This window comes from Lissotriton vulgaris, chromosome 7 (genome assembly GCF_964263255.1).
Source record: "Lissotriton vulgaris chromosome 7, aLisVul1.2, whole genome shotgun sequence".
Taxonomy (NCBI): domain Eukaryota; kingdom Metazoa; phylum Chordata; class Amphibia; order Caudata; family Salamandridae; genus Lissotriton; species Lissotriton vulgaris.
In genome coordinates this window covers 1,190,088,210-1,190,106,379 of record NC_141695.1, presented here as the reverse complement: position 1 = coordinate 1,190,106,379, position 18,170 = coordinate 1,190,088,210, and the positions used below count along the sequence as shown (strand labels likewise).

The 18,170-nt window shown below is 46.6% G+C and overlaps 1 protein-coding gene across 2 annotated transcripts in view; it reads right to left on the bottom strand.

Moving 5' to 3' along the window:
• Positions 1 to 18,170, bottom strand: part of FBRS (fibrosin) — a 457,478-nt gene that overhangs the window by 246,801 nt on the left and 192,507 nt on the right. The window contains exons 6-10 of one of the 2 annotated variants that reach the window (XM_086931672.1): positions 12,821 to 12,869; positions 9,301 to 9,685; positions 1,337 to 1,566; positions 890 to 1,086; positions 397 to 441 (exon numbers count right to left, since the gene is read on the bottom strand). In XM_086931672.1, coding sequence (XP_086787798.1) covers positions 397 to 441; positions 890 to 1,086; positions 1,337 to 1,566; positions 9,301 to 9,685; positions 12,821 to 12,869 — 906 coding nt within the window. Of the gene's footprint in view, positions 1 to 396; positions 442 to 868; positions 1,087 to 1,336; positions 1,567 to 9,300; positions 9,686 to 12,820; positions 12,870 to 18,170 lie in introns of both variants that reach the window. The other variant, XM_086931671.1, reaches the window with a different exon arrangement.

The following is an 18,170-nucleotide window of genomic DNA, read 5'->3' as shown; positions in this document are numbered from 1 at the left end:
ACTGGTAGCAGAAAAGTTTGAAGACCTTTCGGTTAGAAGTATCTGTCAGAAATAAACGAAATCTGCTATGCATTCTGGAACAGCGGCGCTTCGAGAATCATGAAAGTAGTTGCATCAAAATTATATAGACTGGTTTACTCTTTTTGTGGGGGAGCGGCAATTCAATAGATTAAAAGATATTTTACTAAAATAATTTAATAAAAAAAATGTATTTAAGTGCTGGGGATTGCACACGCAGGTTTGGGATACTCCAAGATTTAGGACTATTGAAGAAATTCCCATAAATATCATGATTAACACAATTTGAATATAACTTTCAAAATATAACCGGCAATGAGGGCAACACAGGAGAAAGGGGAATAGTTGGTTATATTTAATACATGCTATTATACTCACATTTTGTCTATATAAACCATCTTTTTGTCCAGGATATTTATCAAACTGGAAAATATAAAAACAAATGACAGTAATTAAGTAACAGACTGATTAGGGTAATATTAAAGTCAAGAGGGGAAGAGGGCAGTGGGGAAAGGTAGGAGATTGAACAGTAAAGAGAAAAATATGGCAAAGAAGAAGTAAAGTATGAATTGTAGTAAAACAGTAGACATAAGTGGTGGAAAAGAATCACTAACACAGCAATAAGAGCTATTAGACTTTAGGAGGCAGAGAACTTACAAGAGGGCCACACACCTCAATAGTTCCTTTAACATTGTATGACGGCCCTCTACTAGGGTTTATTTTCAATTACCAGCTAAACCCCCTCACCCTCTCTATAGACATGGTACCTGCCCAGAGCACGGGGTTTCCCTTGGCAGAAAGGTACGACCAGCTCAGAGGCGATGCTTGGACGCGTTCTACTTATCCTCACATTTTGACGAGTGGTACGCACCATGGGAGGTGCCGGTGCCTGGACGATAGAAGGCGGGTAAGGTGTGAAGTGCTGGTGGGTATGTTGGTGAGTATGCTGGTGCTGGTGATTATGCTGGTGGAACTGGAATGCCATTGGTCTGACTGCCGTATTCATTTCTGCCCCGCCCTGCGAGGTTAGGAAACCCGAACTCAGATCTTGACGTATCAGTTCATGTTCTGAAAACAAACATATTGTGGCATCATCACTCAAAGTGAGATTCACACATCCCATACATGCAGACAAAAATATTTAGGACAGAATGTAAGACAATATAAACTATAATATTAAACAAAAAAATGGAAAAGTCTAAATACAAGATTAATTAAATCACCATTGTGCATGGTCCGGAGATTAAAGTATATTTAGCTAACCCAAACACAGGAAAGTTCCTATTACAATAAAAATATTTCAACCATCTAAACTTACCAGCTGTAGCATGTCCTGGGCCTTGTAACAGTGGAGGTGGTGGCGGAAGCCCAGGAGACTGTGTAAACATAGCAGGGTGATGGTGCTGGGACACAGCTCTGACAGCCGAGGAGTAGCTGTGTGATGTGGAATGATTACTAAGAGGAAGAGGTAGGGAAGGTGTGGGGGGACGGTGGGTTATCTGCGAGTTGGCAGCAACAGGCTTTGAAGGATGGCTGTTCCGGTTTGAACTGAAACAGAAAGCAAAACGTTTCCATCGGTAAAGACAATGCAAAAAAACAGCAAAGAAGTGAAGAAAGAGTAAGTGGCTGCAAAATGCGACTTGAGAAAAACTAAACATGACAACACAATACTTGCTGATATGAAAACAAGCATTGGCAAAACAAATAGGTCTTGGCAATCCAAGAGCTATAGGCATGGGCAATGTAAATGCATTTGTGTACGGTTCTGGGGCTGTTTTTATTGATATATACAAATGCTTTACCATTGCCAACACCTATAGCTCTCGGACAGCCGAGACCTATTGGCTTTGCCAATGCTTTTCATCCATTTAAGTCGGAGTAAACGTATTCAGGTCGTCGTCAACAATGCTAAACACATACATGCCAAGATTTTGCAAGTTAAAGGTGGGAGATTTTGAAAAAGCAATCCGTGTTATTGATGGGGAGGCATCTGCATTTTCCTTATATATTGAATCAGAGGCAATTTCAAACAGGAGTCAGTCATCAGGTGTTAGTCAAATGAGATGTGGGTGCCCTCAAGATCAGCTAAGGTCCCCAGCAGCTTTAAGAACAGACCCTTAGATCCCAAACCACTTTTTTCTTGAAGGATTAACGAAATCATATTCCAAAGTGATTGGCACACAGGGGATAAAGCATTGGGATGCACTTGAATCTTATGGGTTATTTCTGCTTCACACACCACAATTATGATTGGTTAAATGCACACATTGTTAATAGCACAGATCCATGACGGCACTGAACCCATCCTTGATAATTAGTGGAAAATCTTCTGATCTGCAGTCTCTGTGTCACATTAGCCAAATGGCTATTGTTTTACACTTTGCTTCCCAGGGGCCTGCTGCACCTATAGGTAAACAGATTGTGCTGCACTATTGGGAACTCCTGCTTTCCTGTTTGAACAACTAAGTCTTTAGAAGTGAAAGCTTATACTTATAAATAAGGAGCTTTTTGTATCCTGGACAACAAGTTAACATGGGTCATGATAATTTAAATAGCCCTCTGCACACAAAAAATAAACCGAAATATATTATCTGGAGATAACCATAAATACATCATATCTTAAGTACACAGATGGTTTTGTTTCACAAATCCATAACGGAGGTAGGAAGGAGGGCAAGCATTTGTCAGTTACACAGGGATATCGGTCTTTAAAATGGTTTGTGGACCGTTGTTTACAAATCCTGATGCATACCATTCAAACAGATTCCCCCTTAACCCTGTCAGTTGAACACTTCTAGATGGTCTGGGCTTCATAGCATGCTTTTTTTGTAAAACCTGCATATGCTGCTTAAATGCAGTTGATTCACCAAAACCTGAAGCACATCTCCCAAAATCCTGTGGCAAGCCAAGCAAACAAAAGAGTCAGGCGAAAACAACAGACACAGAAAGAAAGAAAACATGTGAAAGGGCCAATCCCCATAGTCAGAAAAAAAATACAAAGGCTGGACAATTGGCACAGTTTCACAAGCCAAAAGACATGGAGTGTAAAAGACCCACAAAAGCACCAATTAAAACCAAAGGAGTGCAAGGGGTGAGATGAAACTCGGAGACACCACATGCACATTGCCTAGAGCAGAGGCCTAAAAATGCTTGAGATGTCATTATAGAACAGGACAAGCAGGTGGTCCACTGAGAGGCTCAGCTAAGATGAGTAAGGAAGAAAAATCTATGCTCCATGGAGGGTGGCTTTCGAAGGAAGTCACCATAACGAATAGTTTCTTACCTGTCGGTGTAGTTTTGCAGCTTGAAAGATCTTTCTGGATTCACTATACTGTGCATTATTCCGCAATCTAGTGGTTGGGTCCAGAATCGTAGTCTTTTCTCTCTTTTTTTTTCTGTAGCCCAGGTGGGCGTCGACGTTCCACCATTTGGTGTACCTTTCGTGACGTCGGCACGCTTCCTGCGGAAGCTCCCATCCTTGGGCCCATCTTCGGATTCTTTTTTTCTCGTGTTTTTTCTGTTACCGAAGTTATGGCAATGTTCAACTAAGTCATTCACCGCTTTTTAACCATCTAAGGTTTGCTTTCCACATATTGTCCTTGTTTTTACCCCCTTTCCTCTCCAGCCTCATCTTTCTGGCGGAGGTGGGTGGGTTCGCTAGTGAATCCAGAAAGATCTTTCAAGCTGCAAAAATACACCAACAGCGTGACTCTTTCTGGATTCACTATGCTGTGCATAGATTTTGTAGCGGTTTTGTTACGTTTGTGGCGGCTGGGTGGAAGATGAGCGTTGGTTGTTGAATATATGTTGAAGCACTCTTTGTCCTACTTGTGCTTCCTTGTTCATTTGTACATCCACGCAGTAGTGCTTAGTGAACGTGTGCACTGAAGCCCATGTTGCCGCCAGGCATATGTCCTGAATTGGTGTGTTGGCCAGAAAGGCGATTGTTGCCCCTTTCTTTCTGGTCGAGTGGGCTTGTGCCCCTCCAGTTAGTTCCTGCCCTGCTTGCTTGTGGCAGAATTGTATCGTTTGTGCAATCCATCGAGCGATGGTGTTTTTTGTCACTGGTCTACCCAGGGAGCTGTTTGTGAAGGACACAAAGAACTGCTACGTCTTCCTGTGATCCTTTGTCCTTTCTATGTAGTGTATCACTGCCCTTCTTGCGTCTAGAGCGTGGAGCGCCCTCTCCGCGCTTGGTGTGGGCTTTTGGAAGAAGCTAGGTATTTGTATACTCTGATTCATATAGAAACGTGACACCACCTTAGGCATGAAGTGTGGGTCCGTTCTCATCACGACCCTGTCACTGTGTATCTGTATACAGGGTTCTTGCAAGGTTAGTGCTTAGAGCTCGCTCACCCTGCGTAGCAAGGTGATTGCTACCAGAAAGGCCGCTTTCATTGTTAGCATTTGTAGTGTTGCCTTGTGGATGGGGTCGAAAGGTGCTTTCATGAGCTCGGTCAGAACCACATTGAGGTTCCATGCCGGCGGCGGCATCCTCTTTGGCGGCGCTATTCTTTTAGCTCCTTCCAAGAATCTTTTTACTACTTAAGATGTAAAGATGCTTCCCCCTGTTTCTCCTCTTATGTATGCCACAATCGCTGCCAGGTGTACCCTCAGCGAGGATGAGCTTGGCTTAGCTTTTATTAGGTGCGTGAGGTATCTTAGCACCGTTGATTCCCTGGTCCGCTTTCTATGAAGTTTTTTCTTGCAGCACCATTGGGTGAATCTTTTAAATTTTTCCCCATAGCACTTGCGTGAGCTGGGCCTTCTTGCCTCTCGCAGCACCCGCAGGGTGCTCTCTGGTAGTTTTAGATGTGCGAACTCCAAGTCCTCAGGAGCCAAGCTGAGAGGCTGAGACTCTCCGGCTCTGGGTGTAGAACTTCACCATTTTCCATGGATAGTAGGTCTCTTCTTTTTGAGAACTTGTGGGGTGGACCCTGCGCCATCTCCATTATCTGTGAGCACCAGGTCTGCCTGGCCCATTGTGGTGCCACCAGGATGAGCGTCATGTTGCTAGTCATGAATTTGTTGAGAACCCTGGGGATCAGTGGTATCGGGGGGAAAGCGTAGGCAAATGTTTTTGACCAGCTTATCCTTAGGGCATTCCCCTGGGATAGTGCCTCTGGTTGTCTGGATGCAAAGTACTGGCATTTTGCATTCTGGCGTGTTGCAAACAGGTCTATTGTCGGAGTGCCCCACCTCCTGAATAGTCTGTCTGTTTACTGTATGTTGAGTTCCCACTCGTGGGATGCTGAAGTCTGCCTGCTGAGCCAATCTGCTTCGACATTGTCCTTCCCTGGCAGGTGTATGGCTAGCAGGTCTAATTTGAGTGGTATTGCCCATCTCCAGATTTCCTGTGCCAAGCTTGACAGAGGGAATGATTGAGTTCCCCCCTGCTTGTTGATGTAAAGCATCGTTGTGGTGTTGTCTGTTTGTATCAGCACCTTCTGGTTGTGCAGTTTCTGAAAGGCCTTGGGGGCAAGCAACACTGTTTTCAGCTCCAGGTAATTGATGTGTCTGACCGCATCTGCTGGGCTCCACAGACCCCTCACTCTGAGCCTGTTCATGTGTGCGCCCCATCCCTTCTGGGATGCATCCGAGTTGATGGTCACTGTTGGGTCCGGAGGAGTTAGAGGCTTCCCTATGGTTATCCTCTCTTTGGTCCACCACTTCATTTCTTCCTGCACCTTGTGCGTTACAACCACTAGATCCTCCCAACTTCCTGTAGCTTGTGACCATTACTGTCGCAGCCACTCTTGGAGTGGTCTCATCTGTAGGCGTACATTGGGGACCAGGTGTCTGCATGACGCCATCATTCCCAAAATCTTGCTCACTGTCAGAGCTTGTCCCTTCGGGTAGTGCCGTTTCTCCCTCAGTAGGCTGAGTGTCCTCTTTTCGCTGGGTAACACCCTGCATTGGACGGTGTTGATTTGAGCTCCCAGGAAGATCTTCACTTGCTCCGGTTCCATCGAGCATTTTCCCCAGTGTATGAGAATCCCAAGCTTGTTAGCGTTCTTCTGACCTGCTCTGCATGATCCTTCCATGTCCTGTAAGAGCTTGCCTTTATGAGCCAGTTGTCGAGGTAGGGGTACACGTGTATCTCCTCTCTTCGCAGATATGCGGCCACTGCTGCGAGGCATTTGGTGAATACCCTTGGTGCGGTATTTAGACCGAATGCCAGGGTTGTGAATTGGTAGTGATCCTTGTTGAGTGTGAATCTTAGCATGTGCTTGTGCTGCCTGTTCATGGGGATGTGCAGGTACGCATCTTTGAGGTCTACGGTGGACAAGTACGCATCTTTGAGGTCTACGGTGGACAAGAAGTCCCCGACCTTTATCTGTAGAATGACCTCTTGTAGGGACGTCATCTTGAATTTTGAGTCTTTACATATTTGTTTAGGAACCGTAGATCCAGGCTTTCGTCCACTTTTGGCACCAGGAAGTAGTTTTAGTACACTCCCCTGTTCCGTTCTTTGAATGGGACCGGTTCAATGGCCTCTTTGAGGAGGAGTTCTTGAGCTTCCTCATGGAGCAATTGCAGCTCGCTTCCCGAGTGCTCTTTTCTTTGGCTTTCTGTTTGGTGGTCTCTTTTCCAACTCTATGCAGTATCCAAACTGTATGATGTTGAGTATCCACTTGTCTGTGGTCATTTTTCTCCACTCCTGCAGAAAAAATCTCAGCCTGCCTCCTACTGGTGTTACATGTTCTTTTGTGTCTTGTTCGTGTAGCCCTCTCCTCTTTGTTTTCCCGTGCTCCTCCCTCGGAAGGTTTGAGTGGGTGAGCACCTTTTTCCATGTGAAGTCACTTAGAGGGGGGTTGTTAACCGCCTCTCTTTCTCTGGCCCCGTCCGTTTCCTCTTCCTCGAAAGGACTGGCCCCTGTTCTGATAGTTCCAGTTTTGCTTCTGCTGGCCCTGGTGACCTTGTTTGTCACTCTGTTGACCCTGGTGGAACGCCTGGTGTGATTGTCCTTGCTGGTTTCCACCCCTTCCATTCGGCCTCCGCGTAGGAGTGCCTCTTCTCATCCCCCTGAATTGCAGGGCCCCATGGACCTTGCCGTCTCATTGTCTTTCTTCAGTTGGGTGAGTTTCTCATCAACTGGGGCTCCGAACAGTTTTTCTCCTTTGAAAGGTGTGTTCATGATGTTGTTCGGAACCTCAGTTTTGAAGCCTGGGATCCTGAGCCAGGCTTGCCTTCTCTCTGTGATGCCTATAGCAATCAGTCTGCTGGATGTTTCAGCCCCACCCAAGGCTGTCTTCAGGCATGAGTTAGCAATGCTTTTCCCCTCTTCCACAAGGTGTGATGCCCTCTGAAGGTATTGCTCTGGAAGGTGCTTGAGAATTGTCCGATCTCATCCCAATGCTGGTATTGGTGCCTGTTCAGGAGGGCGTTGGAGTAAGCCATCCGCCAGTGCATTGCGGCGTTCCTCTCAATTTTTCTGCCTGTCAGGTCCATCCTCCTGCTTCCCTTGTCAGGTGGTGGCCCAGATGTTGGGACGTTGGCCCTTCTTCTGGCCGTTGCAGCGATTATTGAATCTGCTATGACGGACCCCTTGATGTAAAGAGGGTCCTGGGAGGAGAATTTGTATTTCTTCTCTGTCCTCGGCGTGACTGATCTGCATGAAGCCAGGTCTTTGAACACTTCCTTCCCCTGGTCCGTGATACTTTTCAGCATGGGCAAGAACTGGCTTCTTGTCTGCGTAGGGAGCAATGTTTCCAGCAGGAAGTCTGCTTTTGGCTTCTCTTCCAGCTTAACCCCATAAGCTCCTGCTGCCTTCCTGACGACCTCATTATGTGCTCCAATGTCATCCGGCGGCGAAGGCCTCGAGGGGTATGTCTCCACAGCCTCCTCCGGGGTTTTGGCCTCGATGTCCTGCTATTCCAGGTCTTGGGCTGTCGAGAATCCTGAGCCATAGCTTGTCTGCTGCTCCCCATATTCACCCTCTGTGTAATAGAGGTCCTCTTCCTCTTCCTCTTCGTGTTCCGAGGGCTCCGGAGTTTTCGGCGGCTCTTCGACGTCGAACTCCTCGTGCTCCTGCACCTCAGCGACGGCCGTCGCTGGCTTAGAGGGGATCCTGAAACTTTACATCTTTTCCTCCAAGTCCTTCTTCCTCTGAAGGATGTTCTCCATCTCGGCCTTGAGCCTTCTTTTCTTCCTCTCCAACTGTGCGGCCTGCTCGTCGTCGAGCGTCTCGGCTGGTCTCTTCGACATCGTAATAGACGTCAAAGCTTTTTTCGGCTCCTTCTCCTTCGAAGTCGAAGTCCCTTTTTCGGGGGCTTGCTTCGACGGCCTTGGCTTTTCGCCAGTCTTCGGGGCCCAGGAGTCCCTCGACGGATCAGCTGGGCTCTTTTTCGGAGGATGCAGCTTTGGTAGTCGAAGTTTTCGGCGCCGGTGCTCCCTTCGAGGCTCTGGACTCTGATTTTTGAGAGTCTGCTTCAGGCTTTCGAGGCCCTGTCGAGGTTTTCGGGGTCGTAGACTCCCCTACCTTGTCAGACGTTTTCTTAACGGTCTCTGCAACCGTGAAGTCATCTGGACCTTCGGCGATGTTATCCTAGTCGTCTGTGGAGAGGCCCAGTTCGTAAAGCGTCGGGGCCTGGCCATTGCCCTGCATCGTGTAGTGAGCTATCCTCTGCTTCTCTCGAACCCGGAGTGTCTTCGGCTTGAAGACTGAGCAGGCGTTGCAGTCTTTGCTCTCGTGGTCGCAGACCGGGTGCTGATCCTTCTGCGCGAACTTGTGGTGGCAGTTTCTGCAGAATTTAAAGGGTGTCTTGTACATCCCTGCGCTCAGGGGGCCCCTGTGTGCGCATTCTCCGAAGGACGTCGAAGAGCTCTAGGTTCTTCCCCTTCTTCGTCGTCTCCTCTCTGATGGTCTTCTCCCAATGTTCTCGGGTCTTTTCTGTCGAAAAGTTGCTGTATTTTCTCCTTTTCTCCTCCAAAACTTCTGGAGCTTCACGCGGCTATCCAGACCCCAACGGCGGAAAAAAGAATCTGAAGATGGCGCCCAAGGGTGGGAGCTTCCGCAGGAAGCGTGCAGACGTCACGGAAGGTACACCAAATGGTAGGACGTCGACGCCCACCTGAGCTACAGAAAAGAAAAAAGGAGAAAAGACTACGATTCCGGACCAAACCACCAGATTGCGGAATAATGCACAGCATAGTGAATCCAGAAAGATTCACGCTGCAAAATTATGTTTCAAAGACAGTTGACAGTTATGACAGATTCCCACATATTGGACTACGATGGGGAGATAGGCAACTGTTGTGTGTAAAATGTTAGAATCTTACCTGAGTGTGGTGAGGTCCAGACCACCAGTGTATGTGTTCAGAGGCTGAGAGTTGTACGGTGTCACCTTCATGTGCATCTGAGGTTGAGGCAGATTCTGAGGGGTGTGCACTTTTGGCTGGGGTGTTGTTCGTGCTGCAGTCTGCAGTTGAGGAGTCTGGCACCGGCTGCGAGCTGGAGTGGGAGGCCTGGATGAGGTGCATACTGGAGCAGGAAGGGGGCCTGGTGCGGCTGCCTGAGACGAAGATTCCTTTGGAGGTAAAGGCACTAGCAGAAGGTCTTTCTCTGGCTCTTGGTTCTTCTCTCGGCTCCGCTCCAGTCCCGAAATTTTGGGGAGCACAGAGAGTTTGGCTTGACAACCACCATTAAAAGTAGTAAAATCTGGGGCTGCAAAAGAGCAACATAAAAACTTGATCAACATCTCCCCTCATTACACCGACCGTCCACAAACGACTGCTGCACCTCACACAAACCTATTTGACACAGTTACACACGCTAGAAACCAAAAAACGTTAACAGCAATGTGCATGCAACATCTACCTGCCACTATGGAAAATTCAGTAACTAAAGTTAACGGCCCACACTTTAGTGTCTCCTTAGAAAAAATCTGCCTGCAAACAACTTTCAAAAAGCAAAGCAATGAAGAAATCTAGGTTCTGTGTACATGCTTACTGTGTGCATTCGGCCTTAATCTTCCAAGAAGCATAAGGAATATGTTACTAATCCTGTAAGCATCTGTTTATAGCTTGTATTACTGTAGATCTTCAAATGCTCTGCATATCCCTGCCATATAGAATTGGGCTAAGGCATTTTAAATTGAATTTCTTCAAAGAAGTCCTTTCAAGTCGCAACGTGTTCTGTGACTCCTCCCTATTAGAGAATGCACATTAGCACCATCTGCATTGAGAAAGTGAGGAATATGCTGATGGTTTTTTCAAAATAAAGCATATGCTTAATGTTACAAATCTGCACAATCTAGACACAGACTCCAGGGAACGGGTGGGTGCATGTGAAACTACAGCACAAGCTAAGAACAGCCCTTTAAAGGGTAACATGCAGGTAGTGTCATGTGAGGCTGTAGATACACATGCCCCGTACAGACTGTAAAGCAATAATTTAAGCAGTGGCTAGTTAGTGGTTGATGCACATGTCTGAAATGGAGTTCTTAACACAGTTTGGCAACTCTAGCCTGTTGACTGGCAAGAATATTCACATAGTAATGTTTGGTTGATCATGTAGCTACTTTGCAGATGTCTGGTATGGGAATGTTCACTACAAAACGCCATGGTTGCTCCCATCTTCCTAGTGGAAGTTGGCCTAGGGGGCGTGGGGAGATACACCATTGCTTGAATGTAACCTGTTTCAATACACTTAGCTATCCATCTAGCTTTGCCAACTATTGATATTGGATGGCATTTATAAGGTTAATCTGAGGCCACAAAAAGCTGTTGAGTTCATGAAAAGGTTCAGTTTGGTCAAAGCAGTACATTAAGGCTCTTTCGACAAAGGGTGTGAACAGCCCTCATAGGTATAGGAGAGTAAACAAACTTTGCAACTCAATGGTTTCATTAAGTTGAAAAGAGACCCCACCTTAGGAAGGAATTTCAGATCGGTTCAAAGGACAAATCTATTGCGATAAAACTGGGAAAAAAGTTCTAGCAAAGTGAGGGCTTGTAACTTAGCCTTAGTGAAGTGATGGCTATCATTGAAGTCACTTTCCAAGAAAGGAACACCAAAGGATGAAAAGCAATGGCTCGAAAGAGGTGGGACCCAGAAGCCTAGTGGGTACTATGTTAATAATCAAAAGAGGGACAAGGTGGGACTTTGTGAAAGCACTTTATGGACTTCCCTAAAAGTTTTAATGACTTATTTGTAAAGAGTAAAATGTTCACTTTTTTGCATGACTGCAAGATGTAGGGATATAGGAGTGTATGCTAAGCAAATCTCAAACAATGACTAGGACCATAGGTTTAACCCCTCCCATGCTCGTGACGGAACCGTGCCGTCACGAGCCTCGGATTGGCTGTGCTGGTGACTGAACGGTTCCGTCACGGCCCGCTCGCCACGCCTGCGCGGCGCGAATTCCGCACCTGCACAGACGTTCTGAAGAGCTGGCGGGCCGTGACTGAACTGTTCCGTCACAAGCACAGCTCACCCGCGGGCCGTGACGGAGCGGTTCCGTCACGAGCACGGGACCGCCGCGCGGCCCCGCCTCCCCCTTAGCGCTGCGGTGGAATAGCCGCCGCAGCGAAGTTGTTAAGAGGGCCTAAAAACTCCTGGATAAGACCCAAGTGCTTCCTGTAGAATATCCATACATTGTTGTGGAAGATTTAAGCAACCAAATTCTAAGATATCCGGTCCCAGGTTGCTGACTGAGGTTCAGAGTTATCTTTGTGGAAGCTTCCACCTCTGAAAGTAAGGGAGAAGGACTTGTGGGTGAAGTTCTCAATCATTGCCTTGATGATCTGTCCTGCTGAGTAGGTATGCAAGGTTGTCTGCCCGAGTGGAGTCACCCCTTAGAAGATGTATCTCATGGTAGATCACCCAATGCCAAATATACTGCGATAGTGCTGACAGCTGTGACTAAAGAGCAACTACTTTTCTGCATACAAGATGTAAGAAGCGGGCTCTGGACATACTATACCACAGTGAGGTATAGGGTGCACAGAGTCCAGTGAAAAAAGGTAGGCAGCCGAGTGGTACCATGAAGACTAAAAGTGAACAGATCAACATTTTTTGAAAAAGGCATTTAATGCTAGAGAGATTAGGTCTTATAGAACTGCAATAATCAAGGGGTTGGACTCAACGGATTCCCATTTAAACTGGAAGGTGATAAAATGTTTGATACGGTATGAACAGATCATGAAAATGGACAAAAAAATTCACCATGTCATTGATTGTGTAGTGTTATCAAATAACAAATAATGTTAAGTCCCTCAGTTATGAACTAATAAGAAGTGATAACAGGAATTGCACTATTGACTCCAAAATTGGGACTAAAATAAGTAGTAATGGAAGCTCAGTTTCTCTGCAAATACAAATTGGACCATGTATTTTGGTTTTAATATGTTATGTAAGGTTCTTAGATGGGTTTATAAAGGATTCTATGTCTTGTTTTTATTTAGAAAGTCAGTAACACTGTATATTCTCATGAAATCACCTTTTAATTTTCTTATGAAATATTTTGCTATATAGAGGGTACTAAGTATTTGATATTGTATGGTTTTTATTAACTGAAACAATAAAATACTTTTTCCCTTTAAACATATGTTCAGACTTACCTAAAGAACTACCTGGAACAACTTTCAAGTAATGCTTTGGAAGAGGGATTTTTTTAAACAAAAACACAAAGAAACATCTTGCTATTCGAATGATGTACCACCTACATCCCAAAGATGCAAACAAATATTCTCCATATTTACACCTCCACCAGAAAATTAATTTCTCCTGTAAAAGCATTGGGCACATTATAGTGCAGTCCACACAGACACACCCACATTTCAGACCAAGCTCAATACTAACCTTTGCTAGCTGATATAATGAATGATGATTCAAGGCCATCACAAGACACCTGGGGGGGAAAAGGATACAAATAAGCAGTGCAAAGACAATGATGCTACAGGGCTGAGTGAGGGAGGTACTGCCAGCAGAAACTGCTCAACTTATGACTTGTTCATTTACCAACTGTATTCACAAAGAACAAGTTACTTATCTAAGGTAACGCTCTTTCTGGTTGAGACTATCTGCAAAATCCTCACCTTTTGAATACTTCTCCAGGCGTCTGACCGAATCCTGAAACCATGCACTGACAGGAATGATTTGCAGAGTCATTAAAGGTGCCACTCTCACGCACCGACAATAGCTGATTTCAAGGCTGCCCGAACCCACAAAAGCAGTGCTCAAACAGTAAATTCGTTTCAGAAGGTGCGCAGACTACTTAAGTCGGGATCTTTTTAATAGAGTCCAAATCACAGAACGGAGAAGATGGGAGGATCGGTGAGGAATATGTGACAGTGTTTCCAAAAGTAAGTAATTTGTTCTTCTGAGAGCCGTCCAACTGCATATTCCTCACCTTTGGAATAGAAACTAAGGAAATACCTATTCAGAGGTGGGTCCGTGAATTGGATTGAACCAAAAAGTTCTGCAGGACCAAGTGGGCGAAAAGTCAAAATCCGCAAACCTGGCTGTCCAGACAGTAGTGCTTTGTGAACGTATGGAGGAATGTCTAAGTAGCCGCCTGACAAATGCCCAGAAGAGAAAACTGTGTGCCAACACCGGTGTAGCAGCCTTGGCCGTGGTGAAATGAGCCCTTAACTCTTCCAGGGACGGATTCTTGGACAATGTGCAGAAGATCTTGATGCAGAGCAGGATCGAACAAGAGATGGCCTTTTTGCACAGCCCTTCTCTATTCCCAGAACCACACAAAGAACTGATTGTCCACTTAGTGGACTCTGGTACCATCAATGTAAAAGCCCAGTGCTTTTTTGGGGGATCTACGAGATGGAGTCTCCACTCCAACTTAATGGAGAGAGGAAGAGCATAGAATGTGTGTAAGGTGATAGTTTGACGGACGTGGAACAGTCTTACTACCTTTGGAGGAACAGATGCCAGAGTTCGCAGAGGCAGTTTGCCTGGGAAGACTGTCATATGGGTGGTTGACAGAGCTTGGACCTCACTCACCCACAGTGCCAATGTCATGGCAATGAGGAACATTGTCTTGAGAGCGAGATGCTGCAAAGGACAGGAAATATGTGAGGACCAGGTTAAGATCACACCGTGGCACACCAAAGAAGGAAAGAGAACACAAAGGACAAAAGAGCCGAAAGGAATCCTTTAACCATGCCCGAAACAAAACATTGCCAGTCGAGGGATAGAACAAATAAAAATAATCAGATAGATTTGGCAGGCGAGGATCAATGTGGCATGTGCCACACAAAGCCAAATATTTGTCCCAAAGACAGGTGGGTAACGTTTGTCAACAGACGCAGGACTGCCAAGATGACATCAATACCCTCCAGAGGTAGTGCAAAGGGGGTCAGTTGTCACTGCATGCAAGCATCAAGACTGCAAAGGCCTGGCTACAAGTTCCACACCCCCATTGCTGCTGCGGCAGATCCTTCAGGAGTGGCAGCTTTATTTAAGAACAGATGCTCATGTCCAGGATCTCTGGATACCATACTCTTGTTCCTAATCTGAAGCCTCTAGGATAACTTGGGCCCGATCGGTCCTGATCTTCCTAACTGAGTAGGAGAAGTATGCGAGGAAGGCATACAGGGGTCTTGAGTTCCACTAGAGGTGAAACTTCTCTCCTAGTGAGACACACATTGGAAACTCCAACACAGACTTGCGAACAGAGCGTGTTTTCTGCAGGAGCAAAGAGATCGAGCCAAGATTCTACCCATTTGCAGAAGAAGGCTCGTGCCACCTCAAGGTACAACTCCCACTCATGAACTACTACACATTTAATGCTACATTTGTCCACCCTGGCATTCAAAGATCATGCCGGGTGGGTAACTACCTGAATAACCCTTGATGTTCCTATCTTTACCAGACAAGTAGCGCTTCCTGGGACAGGATCCGCGACCCAACCCAGCACTGACTGTTGCTGCACCACATAGTGATGTTGTTCGTAAGCACCTACACCAGCGGGGCTCCCCTCGATGGAAGAAAGGAAAACTCAATGTCAAGTGGATAGCCCTCAGCTCCAGAAGGTTGATGTGAGTCATAATTCCCCCCGGAAACCTGAGGACTCTGACCTCCACCTTTAAGAGGTGGCCTACTCAACCAAGAAGCAATGCCAGGAGTAGGGAGAGGGGTCTACTGTCAACCCAATCGCGGTCCAGCAACAAGCATTGAAGGTCATTTGCAGCCTCCTCCAAAGTCTGGACAGGATCGGAGAGATCCTGTAGATGTTAGGCCTACTTAAATTTCAGCACCCTCAGCAGAGCGAGCATGCGCCACCTGTTGCACTTGACCACCAGGATACAAGATGCCATCAGTACCAGCCTCAGAGCGGACCTCACACAGATCCCAGACAGAAGCTGAAACATTCGGATCATAGCTTTAATGTCCTGATATCTTTCCAGAGGAAAGGCAAGGAACTAAACCATGTCCAGAAAGGCTCCAATAAAGGGGAGCATCTGAGGAGACGTCAGGTGTGATTTGGCCGTGTTGATAGTGAACCTCAAAGATGTCAAGAGGTCTGCCGTCATTTGGAGATGGGTTACAACGGTCGGGGGCAAGCCCATCTTCAACAGCTAGTCATCGATGTAGGGGTAAGATTGGTACCCCCCCACCCGCCCCCCCCCAACCTTTCAAGGTCTGCTATCACCACTGGCATCATTTTTGATAACACCAGAAGGGGACTGGTGACGACAAAGGGAAATCACAACAGACTGAAAATACTCCTTCCCACCACAAAACCAAAGCAGCACCGGCAGGACCACAAGATGGAAACAGAGAAAAGTGTCTGTGATGGCCTGCATTTCATTACATTGATGCTTATAGAACGACAATAAGTCATTATTAGAATGTTACATGTGTCATGCACTTAGGACAGAGGATTCTAGAAAAGCTTTGTAAGTAAACTAAAGCAGTTATTGTCAATGCCTGCTTGCTGATGGATGGGATTCTCAATATGGATTAAACTGAGGAATACATAGCATTACTGCGTCCAGATTTTATCATCAAGAATACTTCACTGTACTGTAGGTCCAACATCATCCTGTCTCGAGGGAAGACAAAACCCGGGCCAGAGTGAGCATTCATATTTTATCCTTTCTGAGGAAGATGTTTAAACGGCTAATGTCTAAAACAGGATGAAGGTCTCAGACCTTCTCTGGATGCAGAAAATAGCGAAGTAACAACCGCAAACCACTTTTGATGCAGACAACTTTTCGATAGCCCCTTTTGCCAGAAACTTTATACATCCTGAAACAAGATGGACAGATGGTCCTCAGTCAGTTGTTCAGGGGAGGGTGGGAGGTGTGGTGGAGCAGCCAGGAAGAGTAGGGCATACCCCCTCTGGGGAGTTTGTAGGACCCACCTATCTGATATTACTGGGTGACAACCGAGTAAAAATATTTTGTTCTCGTCTCTAAACGGGTAACTGTGCTCCATTAAGGACCTTCTAAAGGAACTTTGCAAGTGGGACCGTGGGGGAGGGGGGTAGACTAACTGGCACGCTGTCTTTGACCACAGGATCGGTGGTTGCCACAGCCTCGCCCATGAAAAAGTTGGGAACCCTGATGAGGGTGAAGTGAATGTTTTCATGGGGTACCCTGGCAGAGCTGCAGAAAGTTTGAAAAGGATGAGGAAGTTGGCGTGGCGGAGCAGACAAGCCCAAGAAGCACCCTGCTATCCTGCTGTTTTTAAGATGCTCCATGGAGAAGTCTGCGTTATCCCCAAACAGGCAAGTCCTATTCAAGGGCATGTCCATAAGGGACTACTGAACCAGCTAGAGAAACCTGTAGATCACATCCAGTCATTGTGATGGATAGTGACACTAATATGCAAATGACTCAACCTATAGAACAGGTGGTATCCAGGCCACAACAGATGGTAAATTTGGCAGCATTGTGGCCATCTTGTGGCCATCTTGTATGACTGAGGACATTACAGAACAAAGGTCTTCAGGGATGACAGAAAGGACTCCAGCTACAGAGAACCTAGAGTGTGGAAATCGTCAAAAAGGCAACTGGCATTCACCAACCGGATAACAGAAATTGTGGGGAAAAATACCCTAATCCCAAAGGTCTTTTTTTGGACTCCCTATCCGGCAGAGTAGTCGGTAAGGCCTTCAGCTTTGTCATGCTGGTGGAAGCTTGCACCACCAAGTTCTCGGGTATAGGGAGCAAGCAGAGTCAGGAAAATAAAAAAAGAGGGGTTGACCAGAGCAAGGTTTGGCTCAGGCCCCTAACAGGATGTCACGGAGGGCATCATTAAAGCACAACAGTTGTTCAGTATTGGTCTGTCTCGTTAGAGAACCTCCGTCAGAACATTCGTTTTGACCTCCAAGGTGGGGAGCTGAAAGTCGAGAACCTGAGCCACACTCCGCATAACCATTGCGAAGGAGGCACTTTCCTCAGTAGCAGTACCTGGAGGTGAGACTAGACCTGTGCTTGGACAGGGGTTGCCGCCATTGGCATCCTGGAGGTCCTCATACCACTTTTCTTGATGGCAGAGTTGTCCAAATGCGTCTCCCGCATCATATCCATTTCAAATAATGAATTAAGCGTAAGAGGTCTGTCCTGCGGACCGGGATGTTGAGCTGCTCAGAAAGAGGGCAAAAGCTGTGGTTCTATGGGCACCAAGGGTGGCCTCGGTCAGGATGGAACAGACTCGGCGTCAGGTTGTGTCTTGTCCATCGGCATCAATGGAGTGAACTTTAACGATCCAGGGACGAAACTGGAGCCTGAAGAGGATTTGGCAAAGGTGCTGGTAGAGACTCCGTGATGCATTCAGAGGATCCAACTGACACCAAGGGAGTAGCTGCCGGCGGTATCCCTGGAGCACTATTGAGCCGGAAAGGACCAGGATGGCCTCACGGATCTGCCTCAGTATTGCAAATGGCACCGGAAACTCAGATTGTGTTGGGGCTAGTTGCAGGACTGACTTAGAGGTCAACAGACCTCAGGAGCAAGATTGAGAGGCAGGACAATCCATCGCACCTCAAGTTGGAGGTTTTATGTTTTTCCTTTGAACTACCGGAGGATTTGGAGTCAGACAACGATCAAACTCAGGACAGGCTTCTGGACCAGTAAAGTAACAGACACCGAACTTTGGACTTGGACCAGTCACAATGCCCGATCTTACGATATTTGGCAACAGAGATTCGCCTCGTGTCTATAATGGCCTTTATCTTCACTGTCGT